The sequence below is a fragment of the Cyprinus carpio genome, chromosome B6, assembly GCF_018340385.1.
Source record: "Cyprinus carpio isolate SPL01 chromosome B6, ASM1834038v1, whole genome shotgun sequence".
Lineage (NCBI taxonomy): Eukaryota > Metazoa > Chordata > Actinopteri > Cypriniformes > Cyprinidae > Cyprinus > Cyprinus carpio.
Genome location: NC_056602.1, coordinates 10,847,004 through 10,869,024, shown reverse-complemented (window position 1 = coordinate 10,869,024; position 22,021 = coordinate 10,847,004). Strand labels below are relative to the sequence as shown.

Sequence of the window (22,021 nt, the reverse complement as noted above, 5' to 3'; positions counted from 1 at the left end):
ACGACCTGTCATAGGGCCCATTCCACCTGCACTGATACCTGAAGGGAGTACAGACAACACATTGTTCACTGCACCCTTCAAATTCATCGCCATCACATCTGTCATGTCAGTGACCAAAGACCAGGTGTGCAGAACGGAGCTGACCGAGGACCAACACCTCGCAGTATACACAGTCTCCCACCAGAGCGTCGGTGAGACTGATGAACCTGCTACACCTCTTAATACCAAACCGACTGATGACACACCGATGGAGGAGCCTTACCCAGGTTTTTTAATCTCCAGTGCAGCGAATTCAACAAGACGCTAATGCACTTCAGAGCGATATAGTTCGTCAAGGACTCAGATAAGTTCTTTATAAATTCAAAGAATCCTGTGCCAAAGACTCTTTAGACTGTGGTCTTACCAACCTCCACATGGTGCACATCCCTACGCACCCTGATGCTCCTCCCACTTTTGTCAAACAGTACAAGATTCCCATCGCCTCACACGAACCAGTGCAGGAGATCATCGAATCTATGCTTGAGAAAGGTGTCATCCGTCCACGCAACAGCACCTACTCAGCCCCCATCTGGCCCGTCCTCAAACCTAACGGCGAATGGCGACCCACCATTGACAACAGGAAACTGAATCAACAGGTGCCGCTGTCACAACGGCCCATGACCCAGCTAGAACAAGAAATACCCCAAATCAGAGGAGCCACAATCTTCTCTACACTTGATGTGGCCTCTGGATTCCGGACCATTCCGGTGCACCTGGAAAACCAACACAAGCTGGCATTCACATTTGGCAACCAACAGTTCACCTTCAACAGGTGCCCGTTCAGCTACGCCAACTCACCAGCTGAATTCAGCATCTTTCTGAACAAAGCATGTACAGACTCTAACTATGCCAGACTCAGTTTTGTGTGCCATCTTCCGAGCTGGAAAAGAATGGTTTTCAAAACTGCAAACAACAAGCCAGTCAAACACCAAACACCTGTTCCAGGAACGTGATAACATCACAAAAACACACAATGTGACTGTGTACTGGAAGAAGGTAAAAGGACACTCGAAGCTACCAGGTCACGACAAGGACTTAAATGTTCAAACTGACACCCTCGCCAAAACTGGCGCACTAAACAACAGGCTGTGGTCACTCCCAACCCAGCCACCCACTTTCAAGGTTAAAATGATTACACACAGCATAAGAACTTTACAAACTAGACTGCCTACCTCAGAGCCGCTTACGCTGGCTCCGCTGTTTACAAATACCAACATAGCAGACGAGCGGGTCTCTGACACCTCCATAAAGACTTTGCTTAAACCACCTCTCAAACCCCTCCATCCACCCTTGCACGCTGTCTACACTCACTGACAACCAGTGCCTCAGACCACTGCATGAAAAAAAAGCACATGCTGCGTGCACAGAACAACACTGTGGGTTGTGCACCGTCTGACATCACAATGCCAAGGCTTGTAATGCCACGGCGCAAAAGGGGGATAATGCCAATGTATTTTTTCCATGACGCATCATGTGCTGCACAACGCAGCACCAGAGCCACTGACGAGACACTGAAGCAAGCGTCATGCCAGCAGCAAGATGTGGCAAAACATGGGCCAAGGCGAGCTAAACCCAGTCGCCGCCCACAAAGTAAAGAGACTGCCCTGTCCAACCAAAGACAACCCTCGCTTGTTTCTTCCTCCCCTTTTTGTCTCTCTCTCCCTGTTGTCTGTACCAGGATGCTGCTGTGGTTCGCCATGCTGTGCTGTCAGCCAACCAGAGGACGGCTGCCACAGAGAGAACAACTGAGACTCCTGACCACCGACTACAGACCACACTACCCCAGCACCGTAGCCCAATACAGCTTGGCAGGTGCCCGATGGACAGAGAACTCCCTCACTCACGCTGAGGCCGATGTCAAACACGTGTTCAGCCAACGTGAGAAAATGACTGTTACACAAGTTGAGTTAGTTGGACACAACCACCACTCCAAACGGTTCCTGGGAGCTTTGCTCGGAGCCGCCGCTGCCGCCAGACAAAACTCTGTTTAACATTGGTATGTCCAGTGTCAATGCAGCGAACCAGGCCGTGAACTCCATGAAACCACTGTTTACTGCCTTCCAGAATGACTTTGCCAAGACTCAGCTGGTTACAGCGCTAAAGACAGACATGCTGTGGGAGGTTAACTCCTCCAATGACAGCCTAACCACGGGTAGAATCCCACCTTACATGATACCCTTAAGCCTTGTGCTAACTGTGCTGGCTTCCGCCATCACCACGCCAGCTGACCCCACTACAAATACACCTGGCCTACTCTCTGGGTAGCGCCATCCTACTGCACGTCAATCCCGAGCAGAGGGAAGTGGATGTGCTCCTGAACCAACCCATCAGTGAGTCAAGCCAAGTCTACAGACTTAAAGACATTGTCAATGTCAGGTTTTGGAAAAGCAACACCCACACCAAGACACACATTCCAGATGTGGTGGCCTACCACGACAGCGACACACAGCTGTACCTGGCCCCAAACCTGCACATGTGTACTTTGACCAAAGACATTCATTATCTCTGCCTTAGCAAACCCTTCCTCAGAAACAACACTGAAGGAATCTGCGGGTTGCAAACCCTGGTCAGCGACACACACTGCCCTGCCGAATCCAAGCCTCGTACACAAGTCACAGAGACGCAAGCAGAGATTGTAGGTGACAGATGGCTCGTCAACACTCCCGTGCGTACAGCTACTCTCACTTACGACCAGCATGACACAACCAGCCGTGTCAACGTGCCCAACCCGAATAGGGGGATTCAAGTACCGAAAGGTGCCACGCCCTACCTTCACGACCTGGCCTTATACCATTTTCCGAGTGAAGAGTACCAGACAGCACTGGAACTCCCATCCTTCAAGAATTACAACTTCATCTTAGATCCAGAACTGGAACTCTGGATTGAGGAAAGGGGGGTGGTCCCGAAACATTGACATTGCTCCCGTCGACACAGCCCTCCAAGCACTGTCTCGACGGCACGTTCTGAACCCATCATCTGCGGTCCAAGCCTGGACCGCTGCCGACATTGCACTGTGCATCTCTACAGGTCTCAGACAGAATCCCCGGAAAGGGGGTGCCAAGTCCGAGACCACGCCGAACCTCATCAAGCTGGATCCTCAGCTCCAGGAACCACCTGTCATTATGATCCACCTGCTACACGACCATCATGATTCACCTGTCATCTGCCCATCGTGATGATTGCCTGCCGATGATGTCCACACAGGGACTTCATCCGACGGAAAGGGGGACTGTAGCGTATGAGCAGTTCATTCATTCATTGGTTCTGAATTAATGAATCATGGCTCGTTGAATCTAAAACAATGCACATTCCTTGGCTAAAACCCAAAGCTTTTAGCCCCTGAACTCATGCAGGTAAATCAAACTCTCTGCAAGCTGAATGGCCGGCCTGGTGCCAGCATGGCTGGGTTTAAATTCCTGACCAGATCGTAAAACTTTATTACCCCAAACTGGGAAACCGAGAAAACAGAAAAAGCCCAGCTCGCTAGGAATTCTTGTAAGGAAAAAGGAAAGTAAATATATTCTAAATGTATTGACTGTATTTCCTTTTTGTGCTTAGATGTCTTCCATATCAAATTGGAGTATCTACAATTTTATTGTGTTAATCAAACTTTAAATGTGTGTAATTCTGCATATGAATGTAACTTTATGTTTCTCCTACCTTTACCTGTCATTTTTGGTATCTGTTTAACCGTCTTGCCTTGACCGAACCACTCATACATAGGAAATTACAGTAAAATGTATTATTCTGGAATTACCATCTTGCTGGAATATAATTGCTGAAATTCTGACAACACCATAACTCACTCGAGTGGGTGTCTCCCCAGAGACAAAGGACCTTTTTTCCCGCTTCAGATCGTGGACGTCCATTGGTTTGTTCGCGCAAACAGAGGCGTGAACCCAGTCGCTCCATAAGAGACTGACACAGAACTTTCTCGTAGCACTTTTTGTTTCGGCACTTCGTCGAGAGAACGTCTGTCGCGATGGCTCCTTAGGGAGCTTTCATCTCCGTTTTTCTTTTCTTTTCTTTACTAAGTTTTATTCTTATATTCGCCTCTCCCTACACGAGGGAGATGAACTTTGAATCATTTCTTTGGTAACTCCACGTTCGTTGAACCTTTGAAACTTCGCGCGAGTCTGCTCGCCCCGGAAGAAACTAGAGAACACGCCCAGCTCTTAGCAGGCACAAAGATACCCACATGCAAGTATTATTTCCTATAGAGATTTAAACGCTGCTTAAGGTTGTCTATTCCCTTTTCAAGGTGATCTGATTCCTTGTTGTCTTTCAAAAAGGTTACTGTATGTAATTTTGCCAAACTGCGCGATCAATTCTGCATGATTCTGCCTATCTCTCTCTCACCTTCTCTCGCTCACCCTTTCACTCACACTCTCTCTCTCTCTCTCTCTCTCTCTCTCACTCTCTCTCTCTCTCTCTCATTTTGTTATTCGTTTTGTATTGTATTTGTTTTTACTGTTTGTATTGTTATACGCATATTTACTCTGTGTGAATCGTAGTTTGATGTATTATTAGTTCAATTATTAAACGCCAATATATTCATGATTGCTTCTGTCTAAAATGCTCACATTACGAAGTCAATGAAATGTTTGATCTTAGCTACAAAGCTTATTTGTTACTTTTAAGTAACCTAAATTTTATAAGGATGGAGAATGGTTTCATGGCCAGAAACTATTTTTCCTGGAATTATAAGAAGTGATAACTTTATTGAAGTTGATAAGTTAATCTTACGGCCGTTTGCTGGACAAACCACTGTTTGATTTGCATTAATTCCCAGTTAAAAGATATCACGTTAATTGATATGAAGAATGGAATATTGACATATTAATGAGTAAATTACAGTGCCTTGTAATGAGTTATTGATATATACAATTGACCTATTTTTCATCTTCAATAATTTTAATGTAACTGTTACGCGAGATATATATATTAATCCTATTCCTGATTAATCATTAAAATTCCCTATATATCATTTGAGCTAACGTTAACGTACTACCCAGTGCGGCTACATTCTTCTTAGCAAATCTTCTTAGCAGAATATGTTGTTCTTTTGTTCTTGAAATGGCACCTTTGGTTATTCAGTACATGACTATGTGCAGTATCTTCTCTAGTAAATTAAAAAATACATTAGTCATCACATCCGCTGTTGCTGGTGTCATTTTCTTCAACCTAAAAGCAAAGCAAAACAAAATACACAGAAAAAAATAATAAAATGTAACAATGGATGAGAATGTGTTCAAGTAGTTGACTTATTTTTAATTACCAAGGATTTCAACATGTATATTTTAAGAGCCACATATACACATATTGCACATAATAATCTGTATTAAACTGGACTTACATAATGGATCAATATATATAGTGCATTATCTGCCATCTCTTAATCAAAACACACGCAACAAAGTCTGTATGAATATATTAGGCAGTCATGGCCCAGGCCTGAATGAAGGGTTGGGTGTATGACTGAAACTAGACTCCTGCTGTATTAGAGCAGTGAATGAAACCTGTTGTGCTATTATGTGTCTGAAGACTCCACTGTACAAGTGTCATTATACACATGCACACAATTGTTCACTTAGCTACATAAACGGAATCTCATGTTGCCTTATATTGTTTTAATACAAATTACTTATATTAACATTATTTATTAATGTTAGTTGTAATATAAAGTAACTAAAGTACTTTTTTTTTTTTTTAACAAATAAAGAAATCTTTAGAAGTCCCTAAATGGAGTTTGTCAGATTTAGCTTGTTATTTCTAGGGATCAAATTGTACCTGAAGTATTACATAAGATTAAGGTTAAATAGATACACACATCACTGTCACAGAAAATGAACTACAACAAAACTTTCAATAACCTTGTGAAAAATCAAAGCTTACTATTAAGCTTCCTATACATTCTATGAATTTGATTAATTAAAAGAAAACTTCTAAAAAGTGAATTTATTTAAGACACTCTATAGCAAGGTCTTGCAACTGGTGATTTTCCACTGCATGGTAGGTTCGGTATGGTGCACTTTTGGGGGGTTTTCCACTGGGTACAGTACATGGTACTTTTTTCAGTACCATCTCGGCTGACGTTCCAAGTGAACTGTACCATTACCAAAAGGTGATGTGTAAACTCTGCTGATCACTGATTGGCCGGACAGAATCATCACTACCTGCGTCACTGAACTTGCGACACTACACACAACAGACCTGCTAGATTTAAATCAACATAGCCAGCGAAGGAACGAACGCACTTATCTGCAATTATCAACAATCAATTGCGCTTTGACGAATGATTCGTTTGAGAACTACAAACACGAATAAAAAGCGTTAAAAAACTACAAACATGGTGGATCCGCGTGACTGACGGCTAAGTAGAAAGGATAAAGGGGTTTGAGTTACTAATAATAATAATCAACATTTAACCTGGCAAAAAAAAATATTTAATGTTATATGTGTTATATTTAATCTGCAACAACAATGTAATCTTTTATAAACATCCGTTTGGTCGTTAACTTTTAAATGCATCATTATGCAGAAAATATGAGCAGAGTTATCTGCATGAAGACCCGTGGCTCGCAGATCAACTTGCTACTTCTTTTCTCTCCTATATGGAAGAAAGTTAGGCGAAATGAAATGAAATGTGGAGGATGTTAACTGTGACAAGATGATTGCAAGGCCAGTTTACAGTGACAGGGTGCGTGTAATTATGCGACAGAGCAGTCCGTTAAAGACGCAATTGTATGATGTGATAGTATGTCCTAAAGCTTGCTTACTCTTCTACTACACACTCAAAAGTGTGTACTTTTTCTTCACCAAAAAAGTACATACTTTAAGCGTATAGTATAAGTAGGCACATTGTGACGCTGCAAAAGTTTTTCAGGAGTCGCCGCAGTAGACGCGGCACAATTATAACGACATGTGAATAATCAAGCGGTACTAAACTTAAGTGGAAACGCGTGCCGAGTCGTAACACCCAGAGGAAAAGCGCCATTAGTTTCAAAGATTTTTATTTATTTATTTTTTTGTTTGCTTTATCTAAAGAAATGTCTTTGCCCCTCTTCATAAAAGCGTCCTTGCAATAACAGACAATCAGTATTCCTTTCTCTGACCTTTCCCTACACTTCTCATAATAAACCAGACCTCATACTGACCAGGCCAACAACTGCCAAACATGTACGTATGTACATATATGACTTTTATTTTATGCAATACATTTCTGTAGTCACTGGCTGTCCTGGAGTCCACTGTGTCTGTGTTCTGCCAATGATAGGTTAATCCTTTGGAGACCACTGTGATGCTGAGGGTACTCTTCAGCCAAATGCTGGAGGATTGAACTGATCTAAGATAAAAGTGCAAAAAGGAATTAGTATTAGTCTTGTTTATTGGTTTCTGAAATCACTAGCTTCTGCTTTTCTCCACTTTGCCCCACTGGTTCAACTTCAGCAATTACACAAAACATTTGAGGTTGCTATGAGCTTCTCAGTTATTTAGCATTTAGTTTTGTTTGAGGGTTAATTTAGAAGTCATTGCATCTATGTAGATGCTCTTTAAAATTCTTCAAAATTCCCTTGATATTTTCACATAAAAAAAAGTAATTGTACCATAAAACAATCTATATTTTCAGAAAAAGTTCTCTCTTTAGTCTAAAAACAGCTTATATTTACTCTGCCAAACCGACAGCTTGTGGAATGTACCGCTCCATGATGTAATTGTGTGGATGAGCACCACCTCTACAGAAGATCAGCGCCTGCTTCTACAGTACATTGCTGCCTGTTTAGCCCCACCCACCAATTTATGCATGTAAAGTTTACAAAAGAGGCTAACACGCAGGTCTACACAGAAACAAAACAATAAAGATGGCTCCGAAGACAACAAGATGCTGTAAAATGCCACTACTTTATTTGTAATGAAGTTCCAGACTGCGTCAGTAATAACTACATCCTTTGTTCACTTCATTTTACCGTGGATTAGTTTACAAACAAAGGCACAATTTGATGCTGGATTTTCAGAATGATTAAAAAATTTAAGACGATACTGTGTCGACTATATCGGATCTAACAGTAATGTCGCAACACAAGTGTAACTGTTTTTATTACAAGATCACTATTGCTTTGTCTGTTAAACAGATAGTTTGATATGAGTATTTATGCGATTTAACCTAAATCACAGCCGCGTCCATCTGTGAAGGACGTAGGCTGTCAAACATACATAACTGTTAGCCAAAAATAGCAGTGGGCGTTTACTTCCGAGAGTACAATCCGCCACACCTATTCAAACAGAGCGTTTAGATGAGGGGGGTGAAAAACTGGAGAGAAAATAGCCTATTACATCTAAATTATAATGTTTTTTGATGTAAATTCTAGCTAACATTATAAGTGGACCTAGAGAACAGTACAAAATAAAAAACAGAGGCAGTTCATGACCCCTTTAAGCCTCGTCATCTTCAGTAACTTAAGTGAATTTTGGATCTACATCTAACTTTGCATGCTTGACCATATAACACAAGATTTTTGTCTAATTTACTTCAGAGAATCTTCCATGGATTTTACACTAACCATTTTCAATCGCTCTTCCTGTTTCTGTGTAGCCAGCTCCAATGCTGTGTCTCCACTGGCCACCGGAGTGTACTGTCCTTCCTTAACAGCCTGCAGGTGTTTTGCCCGACACTGCAGCACGGGCAGACGATACAAGTTCTGTAGAAGTGAGCAGAAAACCTTTGGTGATGCCAAATAATCGGCACACAGTTACAGAACATAAACTTAAGTGGTCAGAACCTACTATTAATTAAAGTCTATGTAAACACACAGTACACTTGGCACTCTGATGTGACTGGCATGTGAAGTAAAATTGCTCAACAATGGTTGATTTAAATATAATATAACTGGTTCACTGGCTGTGGCTGTGACCCGCCACTGGATGTCTAGTATGCAATTGCTTATGCTGTTAGTGGATTGACTGACCCTCTCTTTGGTTTCTTGTAGAGCGCTGAGGTCCCGGGTGAGAACCGCTCTGGTATTCTGCAGGTCATTGAGATGCATACGTTTGTCTCGGAGGCTGAAGGTCACAGAGCCCTGCCTCTCCTCCAGCTGAGCTATAGCACCATCACACTCTTCTGCTTGCTGAACACACACACAGTAAACAAGGCATAAGCTAGTTCTTTATAACAGACAAAACAGTCTCTAAATCATTTTGTAAATAAAAACTGCATAAAACAACTAAAACCAAAAAAAACAATAAAAAATAAAAAAAACAAAAAAAAACAATAAAAAAAAAAAAAAAAAAAAAAAAAATATCCAATAAAACAAACAGAACTTTTCTTTTCAGTTTTTCAATATATATGAAATTATCCCACTTATTACAGTAAGTTATTGTTACTTATTATTATAGTAAATACTGATACTGAAGTGATACTGAAATACTGAAGTTCAAAACCCAAAGCTAACATATAGCCACAAAGAAATTCAGCTTCCTTAGACAATGGTCAATTATATCACTGTGCAAAATATTTTGTAAGATTGTGATTGCCACCACTGGCCTATCACACTTAAGTATCCCAGGAAAGATTCAGATTCAGAAACTGTAGTTCTACTAGAATATAAGTGCAGAAAAAGTAAACTGAAAGTAGAAATAGCTAAGAGTAAATGTAATTATGTATAAAGTGGGAAGTAATAAAAAATGAAAAAAATAATAATAAATAATTCATATATTTAAAATACAATAGAAACTCATTTAAAATGTCTAAATTATTATAACCTTGATACGCAAACACACACCTTCTTTGCTTGGAGAATCTTTCGGCGGAGGCTCTGGAGAGTGTTGTGGTAGTCGTTGTGTGTGGGCTGCTTATGGTCAGATCGTGCCTGAGCCTCACTCCGAACAGCTATTGTCTCACGTCTGGCCACCACTGACTCCATGTCTCTCAACAACCTCTCCTGCTGCTTCATCAGTTGAGCATAACGAACCTGGACACATACAGTACATAACATTTCAGACTGAAACCACACTTAGAAGTTACATTCACAAATACACTTATACACTCACCTCCATGCGGTGAATCTCTGCTCTCATGGTTCGTATGTCTCCCTGTCCAATGTCTGAATCTATGGCAGAGCGAGTCTCTCGCATCAGCTGGGTTCTCTTCTCCCACAGCATGATCTGACGCCTTCGCACACAAACACACACACAAAACAAAGCAATATAGTGTTCATTCTCTAGCCCTGGTATTATACTGATTCTATGTATGGCTGTATCACTAACCTAGTGACCTTTTGATCGTAACAGCATTTTTGGGTCAAAGGCATATGAGTTAGCTGCATACTCATCACTGAAGATGCCCAAAAATGTTCTCTAGGTAGGCATTAGGATCCAGTTAAGTCCTGTTCTAATTGTAATTGTTCTAACAAAATTTATAAGAGTGGCTAAATATAATTATGCTATTCGAACCAAGAATTTGCTGTATCCAATGGCATGACATTAGGGCAACTGCTGCAGATTGAACGCCAACAACAACCAGAAGCCAAAGAATGCAATAATCACTTAGCAGCAATAGAAATGACAGGGAAAAGTTATCAAAAAAGTAATTTAAAAAAGCAAACTGTCGATGTTGTCATTAAATGAAAACTTACTGTGATCCAACCTCATTCCATAAAACAATGTCACCTACATTAGCTCTTCTCCCGTAGTAAAGAGTTACAGTGCAATGTCATTAAGTAGAAGTTTTTTTGAACCCACCACTCTCTTATTTAACATGCTTAAATGCCCTTTGAATAGAACATATACACTCCCTTCAAACTGGAATCATAATATCCTGTAACATCCACTTCGCAGGGCACTTATGGTCGAATTTAACAAACATCTGAATCATAAGAGATACATACAAAATGTGCAAAGCAGGGGGTTGCAAGGACTAGAATTGAGAACCACTGCTATGTTTATTTGGAATTTGGGAGAAATGTTGTCAGTATAGTATATAGAATAAAACAAAAATGTTTATTTTACTCAAACACATACCTATAAATAGTAAAACCAGAGAAACTGATCATTTTGAAGCGGTCTCTTAATTTTTTCCAGAGCTGTATTTTCATTGTTATTTCATGTTAACTCATTTAGTTCACTAATGTTAACAAATGGAACCTTGTAATAAAGTGATACTAAATCAGGAGATACTAGAGTCAGGGTCAGGGTGTGTATGTTTAAAGTGTGTTGGACTCACTCTGCCTCCACTAGGCTGTTTATAAGTCTCTCTTTCTCTTCGTTTAACTTCTCCAGCTTCAGCTGAGTCTCAACCGAATCCCTCTCAGCCTCCTACACACACAAGATAGATACAAATAAAGTGTTTAAAATGTCTTTTACACAATAAGTCATATGACTAATATTACATGTCTATTTAGATCAGGGTTCCTCAACTTCTGAGGTCCACTGTCCTGCCATATTTAGTTCCAACCCTATTCAAACTCTGCAGGACAAAGGACCTTGAGGGCCACAGTATTCTGCACTCAGCATTACTTAACATCAGTTACTTCTTACTATACGCTAAGCTCTGGAAACGAAGGCAGTACAATTGTCAAAATGGAAAGAGTAAAAACAGATGAATACGTAAAAAATGTGATTTTCACAATATAAAACTACACAGTGCATAGTGTTGTACCTTGAGTCTCTGTCTAAACTCTGTCTCCATCAGGCTGTTGCTCTGCTGCAGGGCTTGATTCAGATCACTGTTCTTAGTAAGCAGAGAGTTCAGTTTGACCATATCTGCCATGAGAGCTTTAATCTGTTTTTCCAGATCTGCCTGCTCGCGCTGATCCTGCTCCATCACACCTGATAGGCACAAACATAACCAACACACACATATGCAGAGCACAATATCAATTATGTATTTATTTCTCAGACACATTTTATAACTTTGTTTGTTTGTTCTCTTTGTACAAAGGGCAAAAAGGTTTTTCCATATTATAGTTTTTCTCGATTGCTAACACACAATTCATGAAACAATTCATCATTTTCTCACAACTATAAACACAATCTCAAAATTACACACCAACTTGTGCAAAATTTCAGGTCAAAATCAAATAGTTTAGTCAAGAACATGTTCTCTTTTGTCAGACTCAAACCTGTCAAATACACAAGACTATTTTTCTGCCTAGAGAACACTAGTGAGATCAGTTCAAAACACTGTTACAAAAACCTTTTGGGAAATAGGAATCCTTTTGCTAGTCAATGTCTGTAACAGTATACAACAAAAATAGAGGGGTGCAGATACAGTAAAATTCAGCAATAAACTTTAAGAAAAGTTTACTTTCATTACACTGCTGTAAAGAGATCTTACAGTAGATGAAAAGCACTAGACAAACAACTGAATATACAGTAAACACACATTGGAATATACCGTCAGTTACTGTAAATAAATAAATAAATTCATTCATTCAGCATCTTCTGCCAAACTGCATTACAGTATTGGTAGTGTCCTTATTTGTTATAGCAGTTTCTTAGTCTTCTAAGACTACTTAAGGCTACAAATCAATTCAACAGTAATGAGTTTGAGGGTATACAACATGTTACAGTATTTACTGTACATAGAATAATGAAAGATTGCTCATTTGAAGTAGTGCAGCTATGTACTGTAATTATATTGTATGTGTAAGTAGTATTGAAACCTTTTAGCTGAGCCTGTAGGCCAGCTTCCCTCATGGTCAGTCCATGCAGAAGAACATGGTCAACTATAGTGCTTTGTATTTCATCAGGAACAAATGACCTTTGACCTCATTCCCTTCATTTTTATTTTCCTCTCCAATTACTCTGTCTCCCACTACCAGGATTCATTTTCCAAAATACATAATCAGTTGTGCTCTTGTTCATACCATCCTGAGATTCTGACCTGTGTGTCATCAGTTTAGCTACTTAATGTTCACACATGGATAAATGTGCGCTGCTTGAGTTCATTTTTTGATGCTTGAGTTAATTACATTGTGTGTTTGTGTTTACTGAATGAAAACATGGTTAAACCTGTGCAAAATTATGCCATTTTTGTGTAGAATTTTGCAGAAAACACTGAGCAAATTGGAACATGTGCAAACAGGTGAAATGTGTTCAAAGTTTTGAGAAACGTGTCTTTGTTTCGAGAACTGTATGGATGGTTTGGAAAATTGGGCTAAATTAATTAGTTATAGTGTGTTAGCAATCAAGAAAAACTGTACTCAAGGTATAGTTCACTATAATTCTCTCATTATTTACTCACCCTCATGTCATTCCAAACCTGTATTACTTTCTGTATTGCTTTTTTCCCCCCTCCAAACAATGAAAGCCGGTGGGGTCCAGATTAAATGTTCTTTGAAATATCTTACAGTTTTGGAATAACATGATAAAGAGTTAATTAAGACACATACAATGCACCACTACACGTTAGTAAAAAGTACATACTCTCTCTCCTGATCTTGCTCTGTTGCAGTATTGTGAGTTCTGTTCGCAGGGTCTGTACAGAAGAGCTGTGGGCCTGTTTTTCTTGAGTGAATCTCACTAGCTCCCCCTGCTGCCAGAGCCACAATTGCTGCTGCTCTTTAATCTCAGCACCAACTTCTTCCAGCTTCTTAGACAAGGTGGCTGCGCGGATCTCCAGAGGACCTAGGTCTTCATTCTACTCTCACACACATTGAAAAGTTTAAATATACAGTGTCTACAGTAACATGGAAATTAATAGAAATATGAGTTGAATACAGTAACTTGAAAATGCAATTATTCATTAGAATCATCAGAGAGACCTTTATGCCTTATTCGAAACATCCATATGTTCAAACATGTACTGATTGTGAAGTGTGAGCTCTAACCCCTGTACTGGACACAATATCCCTGATCTTCTTGTTGTAGATGCTGATCGTGGCCTGTTTTCGCTCAATATCTGTAACTTGTTTAGCAATCTCTGCCTCGCGAGAAGACAGGAGCAAGTGACGTTGGCTCATTTCTTGCTCAAGTTCAGCTTGAAATGCAGCCAGAGAATCCAGATGTGTCGCCACCTCTTGCCCCTCCAGCGTTACTGCATTGATGTCATTCTCTAACTTAGTTAACTGAGCCTCCTGAGAAATCATATAAATGCACAAGTTTGAATTCAATGTGTCCAGGTCATACTACACCTAAAAATCCAAAGGTAATTAAAAATCAAGGTGCTAATTAAAAAAAATCATCACACAACTTACAAATGATTAACTTAAAATTAAGACAATAATTCAAAAAAATTGTGGTGAAAATGAATGGGTTAGCCGAAAGCATCCTACCTTTTCTCTCCTGTGAGCTGCAGTTTTATCAGTCAGTCGACGCGAGTACTTTGCTGCATTATTGTGAGTAAGCTGCTCTTGCAGCTTGCTCATGATCTGGTCCTCCAGATCCACACGCACTGCAGACTCTTTCTCCATCTGCTTTCTGAGACCCTTGAGCTCAGACTGACGCACATCATAGTCCTAAAAAAAGAGAGATTTCAACATTTCAAGAAAGACAAAAGCTTTTGACTAGTGCCCATTAACCTGTCTTCAAAAATATTTGAGCTGTAGGTTGATGTGAATGAAGTACCCCACGCAGTGTACTGAGGGTCTTTTCTGTCTCCTGCAGCATTCGTGTATATGTGCTATACTGGGCCTGCAGGACCTCCTGATGGTTCTGAGAGTGTGTGATGAGTTTTCGTGAGGTGGTGCAGTCATTCTGGGCCCGGTTCAGACGCAGAGTTAGACGCTCATTCTGCTCTTCTTCCTGTGTGATGGACTTTTTGTAGCCCTCAATCTCTGTGTCCAGAGAGCGCACTTGATCATTGGTCAGCCTGGAAGAGGGATCATCAGTACAAATCAGTACTGTTTGTTGGATCATACACACAAAGAAATCTTGAGCATTATGTTATATACCTCAGTTCCTCCTGCATAGCAGTATAAGTCTCATCCCTTCTCCTCATCATTAACAGACTGCTGTTCCATTGCTGGAGTAACTGCCTACGCTCAATAACCACAGAGTCCAGTTCCAGCTGCGCCTATAGTACGCACACACACACACACACACATGGGTGACATTTACAAAGGTTATTTTTTGTAGTATATGCTTGGCAGGGTTGTGCACCATTAAGAATTTAATTGAGAAGGCTTTTAAAATTCCAGTTCAGTTCTGAATCAGAAATGAATTTGAATGGAGGTAGTAAAAAGGATGCAGAACTGATTCTGAATATAAGGAAGTACAATTAAGATTAAATGAAATTTAAATCAATAAATATAACTAACTGTAATTTAAAATGCTAAAAGGAACTTCCATTTCCATCATCTGTTAAATTTAAAGGGGTCATATGATGTTGCTAAAAAGCACATTATTTTGTGTATTTGTTGTTATACAATGTGTTTATGTGGTTTAAGGTTCAAAAAACACATTATTTTTCACATACTGTATATTATTGTTTCTCCTTTATGCCCCGCCTTTCTAAAACGTGTCGATTTTTACAAAGCTCATCGTTCTGAAAAGCGAGGTGTACACTGATTGGCCAGCTATCCAGTGTGTTGTGACTGGATGAATGCATCAAGCATGTGACGGAAATGTTACGCCCCTTAACACTGTGATGCAGTGTGTCCCGCTGTGCTGAGACAAAACCAATAAAACCCATTACAAATGAGGCATTTGTTGCATTCAGTGGGGACATAATAACTGATTCTAAGGACTTATACTGTCTTTTTACGTCGCGTTGTGTATCGCACTGCGTAAACATAAAACCATGTCTGCATTTGTGATCAGAGAAATTACAAACAACAAGCTCTAACAGTTACTCTACACTGCTCAAAACTTGCATTTGAATCATCAGTGGCAAATCCTTTACATATGAAAACGTACTTACAGACTGTGTGTCAGAAGTGCCAGACTGTCCTTGCAAAGTTGGAATTGCCCCACTTTATAGAAACAGAGACCGGCATTGTAGGCTACTCTCACAGGAAACAGTCCTGATCCTCCATAAAATGTGCTGCACACATCTGAATATTTGGGTTGAACCATTCCAGAACAGTGTTGTAAATACAACTTAACCACTGATTTCTAGTTGTGTCCTCTTTTGGAAGACCAAACAAAGTAGCTTCTCTTTCACAACGAAATACACAGCGTCTCAACAACATGGTGGCAGCGGCAACAGATAGAATAAAAGTTGCTCCTTCTTTCTTTGCATGAACATTTGGGCGGCGTTATGCAAATCTTCCCACATTGTGACGCAGACATGTGGGAGCGTGTTAGAATGAGCCATTTTAGGTAGGAGTGGTTGACTCTTAACTTTTATAAAGAATATCTCTTTTTGGATTTGAGACTTTAGTCTTTGCAACTTTACAGATCTTCTTCATGCACCAAGAGCTTGTAACATTCCAAAGAGAAAGGAAAAACTGAAATCGCATCATATGACCCCTTTAAATAATACATTAAATAAGTACTTGTATAAGTGTTTAAGGCCTTACAGACAGACAAACAATTTTGTTTAAAATGTCACCAAATTGTACTCAATACAAATAAACTACAGTTCAAAAGTGAGGGTCCATAAGTTTTTTTTTTTTTTATTTTTTTTATAAGTAATACTTTTATTCAGCAAGGATGAATTAAACTGATCCAAACTATAAGAAATATATATTGTTACAAACGATTTCTAATTCAAAGAAATGCTGTTCTTTTGAACTTTCTATTCATCAAAGAATCCTGAAATAAATCCTGAAATATATTTTGAACATTTATAATAATAATAAAAAAAATAAAAAATTCCGCAGCACCAGATCAGCATATTAGAATGTTACGCTGAAGACTGGAGTAATGGCTGCTGAAAATTCTGCTGTGCTAGTACAGCAATAAATTACATAAAATATAAAAAAATGGAACAATAATTTTAAATTGTAGTTATATTTCACAATATTACTGTTTTACTGGTATTTTTGATCAAATCAACAGCATGAGACTTCTTTAAAAAAAAAAAAGTCCAAATTTTGAGTGGTTATGTAAACTTCTTTATTAAATTATACTTTATCTTCATCTATACTTTATCTATGGTGAAAAAACACTTAATTTCTAAGAATTTCATTAGTCATGAATGTCATGACTTCTGTGTTGAAATCTTATCGGGATCCCTTTAATGCCAGAACCAGTGGTACTAAAGTAACTAATTATGGACCAGTATTGAAATTCTCTCAAGAAGTCAGTACTGTTGCTCTTAATAATATTAAAATTTTAACATAACCAAAATGTGATGTTTCAAGTAAAATGTGTTTCATAACTTTTAAAAATTCATAACTTTGAATGTGTATGCTTCACTTGATCTGTTGCAGAGGTGTCTAACCTCAGAAAGAGCTTCCTTTGCAGCCTTTGTCTGCTCAGTCTGAGCGATGATCTGAACTTCATACAGAGATATCTGCTCCGAGAGCTTTTCCACATGCTTGATCAAACGCTCAACATAAAGATCCTGACAGAGAAAAAGAGAGAGATGTTTGAATGAACATATACTATAGCTTCAATGAAATGGAGAGAATGCATTATATGAATGCTTATATATATATATATATATATATATATATATATATATATATATATATATATATATATATACACACACACATACATACATAGAATAGAACACATACATAGAATTTTCTGGTTAAAATCATTATATAAGCATGCTAATATATACTAAAATAGCAAAACATTTGACATGGCCGCATTTAACAGCAATTATGCACTCTAGAACTCCACCTGCTGGTGTTTATTCTCCTCTGCCTGAGTTCTCGCTTTCTGGGCTTTGTGTGAAGCATTTATTATGGCTTTGATGTCTGAGCGTAAGTCAGTATTGGTGTTCTGCATGTAGAGCAACTTCAGGGCCAGGTTGTCCACTTTAGACTGTAATTCAGAAACTATAAAGAGAGCACAACTGAATAACAGGGTTTTACAATGCCAAAGAGTCACAATGTTTTTGGGGTAAATCAACTTATGAAAGAAGTATTGTGCATATTATGTTTTATTTGTCAGTTTCTTTGAAAAATCATAACTAATGAACAATAAGAATAATATAAATATAAATAATCATCTTAAAAATGCGCTGTCGGTTAGTGCAAAATGTTCTCTACTGTAATTGCATTCTTGTTGAAAATATTTTTGTTAATTGAGATAAAGCTGAAATAAAAATATTAGATGAAAAACAAAACCAAATCGAAATTAGAAATGTTGCCTTTGCAATTAAAAAAAAGTTGAAGCACTAAAATTACTAGCTGGAAATAAAAACTGAAACCGAACTAAAACTAAAACTGAAATAAATAAACCTAAGTAGTAATATTTTAAAAATAAATTAATAAAATAATAATAATAAATGACAAAATCACAAAAACAAAACAACAAAACTACAACAACAAAAAAATGTAAAAAATAAAATAAAAAACATATTTAAAAAAAGCTAACTAATATATATATATATATATATATATATATATATATATATATATATATATATAGATAGATAGATAGATAGATAGATAGAGATAGATATAGATATATAAAAATAATCGTATATGAATATACAAAATAACACTGGTTCATAGATCTTCTTCTCACCTTGCATACATTGTTTGTTAGCCTGACTGGCAGCATCTTGGTACTGATTTTTTACCCCATCCAGCTGGCCTTGGGCATGTCTATGCTGAGCAGCAGCCTGGGAATTAGCCTCATGACTTGCCTCCAGAGACGCCTGGAGTCTGGCCAACATCTCATGCACCATGTATACTTCTTCAGCAAGTTCATGACGTTTCCGAGCCTCTGCCTTTTCTACTACTATCTGCAACAGAGCAGTAACGATCAGCTTCTGTAGCCCTTGTTTGTATGCAAGTGTGTGTGCAGATATTTCCCGAAGTACAGAAGAAATTTCTGCCCATTGTGCACGTCTAGTTACACAAGAGTCATTCTATATTTAGGGGTACATTTCATGTCAGCCAAAAAGTCAGAAAATCAGTATTCTTTTTTGATAAATAAATTAGGTGGTTTAATAATATATACCCTTAATGTGCTAAATTAATAGTTTGGCAAGCTTAAGCTCTAATGACTTTTTAAATATGTTAATGAAAATTAACATTTGGTTCATTATTTTGTCAATTGTGTTATGGACAAATGTTGTGTCAAATAAAACATGAATGAAGTCCCACATGTTTGATTACACATTTGTTTGAAGGTTTTTGAGTCTATTCACCAGAGTTTTTAAGGTTAAATGTCTAACTGATTTGAAAATATGAATTTGGGGCTTCATAATGAGTGTACTGTCGGATGCTATCATAAAGGATGATACTTTTCTGCAACATAAATCCACAGTATTCTGAATTTAGTGTTATTCACCATCCTTACCAAAGACATCCATCTCCAGAGATATCCCACCTTTTTTTTTTTTTTTTTGATGGTTTAGTTCACATTTAACAGATTTATAACATAAAAACCACACATAACACAGCTGACAAAGTAACACAGTTGAGAAAGTAACACAGTTGACAGGTAAGAATGAACTATGTATCCATTAAGCATTTTAAACACACACACATTATAATATATATTTTAACGTTAATACATATATATTGTATTATTATAATGGTAAATGAAGTCATGACTAAGCAGAAATAGATATAAGCCAAATCCATAATAGTATAAAGGTTCATGAGAAATTCTGAATGCTTTTTAACCCTTGACAAATGTGAATATAATGTGTATATAATATTATGGATATGGAGTTCATAGAAATTGTGGCCATGAGTTTTTTTTTTCATTGTTTTCCATGGTTTTAGGTAATTCCTATGTAATTTCTGTGTAATGACAAAGTTTGTGAATATATATTTTTATCATCAACACTCAGTGGGAGTATAAATTGACCCTGAATTACCAACATTGTCAACTGTGTTACAGTTGATGGGTAACACAGTTGACAGCTAACACAGTTGACATTTCAGCCATTTAAGGGCCTTGTGCAAACTGCTGACTTTGGAATAGTTAGTACATGACCTTGATTAACTTTTGTTTTTATATTCTTTCTCTACATATTTATAAATATAACATGTGATGCAAGTTCACCAGAACATGTTGATAACACAGTGACAGTCAATTAATCTACTCTATGTGCAGACAACAATCTAGATAAAATATTGAAGAGGAGAAGTTATGACTTTCCCCACTGTCTTCAAATTTCCCTCTAAAAAAAGAAAATACATCAGGTGATGTTGGACATGTGACTTTGGAACAAACCATTGCTGATTTATAGGGGCTTTATAGGGAGTAACACAGTTGACACTGATTTCTCGGACACACACAAAATGGATGATTTAGTTTAAATGCATGAGCAAAATATTTTTTAAACGTCTTTTTCATAATTTAATGATTATTTTAGACAAATATTTATAATAAATATATAAAGAAATATGTATTTTAGAGTTAATCTGAATTGCAAAACCTCACATTTTACAGTATAGAATATACCATTTTTTTCAAGATAAAAGATGGATATCTGTTGTATTTTTGTATTAAATGATTGAGAAATGTCCCCTGATATAAAAGTGATCATTGTTTGAAGTGAAAAGTTATTGAAAAACTACTAAAATTGATAATAGAGTCCATGGACATGACATGTACCCCAAGTTATAGAATGACTTACAAAGAAGGATCATATCAAACATTTTCAGCAAAAAATACCAAGAGATTTTTTACATTTTTTTATTACCTTCTCGTGGAGCTCAAGGTTCAATCTCTCTAGCTGATTTCTTAGGTTGCTTTTCAGTGCAGACTGGAATCTTTTCATTAAAGGCTGATGGGTACAAAATGTACAAAACATGAGACCAGGGGTATCAGAGTGTTTTTTTTTTGTTGTTGTTTTTGTTTTACTGCCTTAGCCAAAAAAAATCAAGTTTACTCACATGCTCAGGATCCAACACTACAAGTTCTTCCTCTTCGTCATCTTCCTCACTGACGCTCCCTTCTGCCTCAATGCCACTGATCTCCAGCTGGAGGGAGTGCTGTCCACTAAACCCAGCTGTGAGTCCACTGGTCTCAGCATGATCAGTGCCTCTGTCATAATGGTTTGACTGCTCCATCGATTCCCCCATGAATAAAATTATGCACAAACCTTTATTCTACATTAAAACATCAAGTTCACATTGCAAGCCCTGATTGCTAGGACAATAGGAAAACTAAAGCAAAACGATGTTATACACTCTGATATCATCTGTATGATTAATGTCTTTAGTAATGTAGTGTTAAACTGATGCAAGTGAAAGGTTCGTGTAAGACTCTAGACCTCATGAGGCTCAGTAAATTCATCAGGACCCTCTTCCTGCCTGTTCATCTGATCCGCCGGCAGACCTTCATCACACCCACCACCTTCCATCTCTTCATAATCAAAAATAAAGTACCGTAATTCAACACAAACACACATATATAAGACATTAAGAGGGCATTACGGAGTAATTGTTAATTGTATGTTCGATCATTTTAAACTATCACCTGTTTCTTTTGTATCCTGGTCCTGAGTAGCAGAGAGTTACGAAGCTTATTTTTCAATATTTATAATCAATATGATTTTTTATCAAAGATCTAAAAAGTTAGCATTCAATTTACAATAATTTCTGGTATCACCATTTAGCACCGCGAGACCTGCAGTGTTTCTTTTGCATCTCCGTTGCTAGGAGACGCCACACTTCCGGATTCGCTATTGTTATAAGAAAGACAATCAATCTGAAAAAAAAAAAAAAATCTCAAACAACAAGGTATAAAACATAGCAGAGGTCCTAAAATTATTTTTCTCTTCATTGTCACTTTCTTGTTATCTTGTTCATTTACCTTCTTTAAAGACAAATATTTACCTCCCACACATTAGGTGGCAGTGTTGTGCTTTCAACTGGTTTCAGAGCGCGAAGAAAGCTGAGCTCAAGAGGCAGTGCGCACATAGGACATGTCTAAGGAACCATACTGTATAAAAACAGGT

General features: G+C 38.0%; 1 protein-coding gene across 1 annotated transcript; it reads right to left on the bottom strand.

Moving 5' to 3' along the window:
- Positions 1 to 7,192: 7,192 nt before the first annotated feature.
- ccdc40 (coiled-coil domain containing 40) lies at positions 7,193 to 21,933 on the bottom strand. The gene is made up of 20 exons (XM_042725684.1): positions 21,673 to 21,933; positions 21,541 to 21,562; positions 21,335 to 21,426; positions 20,955 to 21,122; positions 20,762 to 20,845; positions 18,625 to 18,844; positions 17,773 to 17,930; positions 17,363 to 17,485; positions 14,928 to 15,049; positions 14,602 to 14,845; positions 14,310 to 14,492; positions 13,866 to 14,111; positions 13,462 to 13,675; positions 11,693 to 11,862; positions 11,258 to 11,349; positions 10,087 to 10,207; positions 9,819 to 10,007; positions 9,006 to 9,164; positions 8,601 to 8,738; positions 7,193 to 7,384 (listed from the first exon to the last, which is right to left on the bottom strand). The coding sequence occupies exons 1-20, from the start codon at positions 21,673 to 21,675 to the stop codon at positions 7,268 to 7,270; spliced, it is 2,865 nt and encodes a 954-aa protein (XP_042581618.1). The 5' UTR covers positions 21,676 to 21,933; the 3' UTR covers positions 7,193 to 7,267.
- Positions 21,934 to 22,021: the final 88 nt, after the last annotated feature.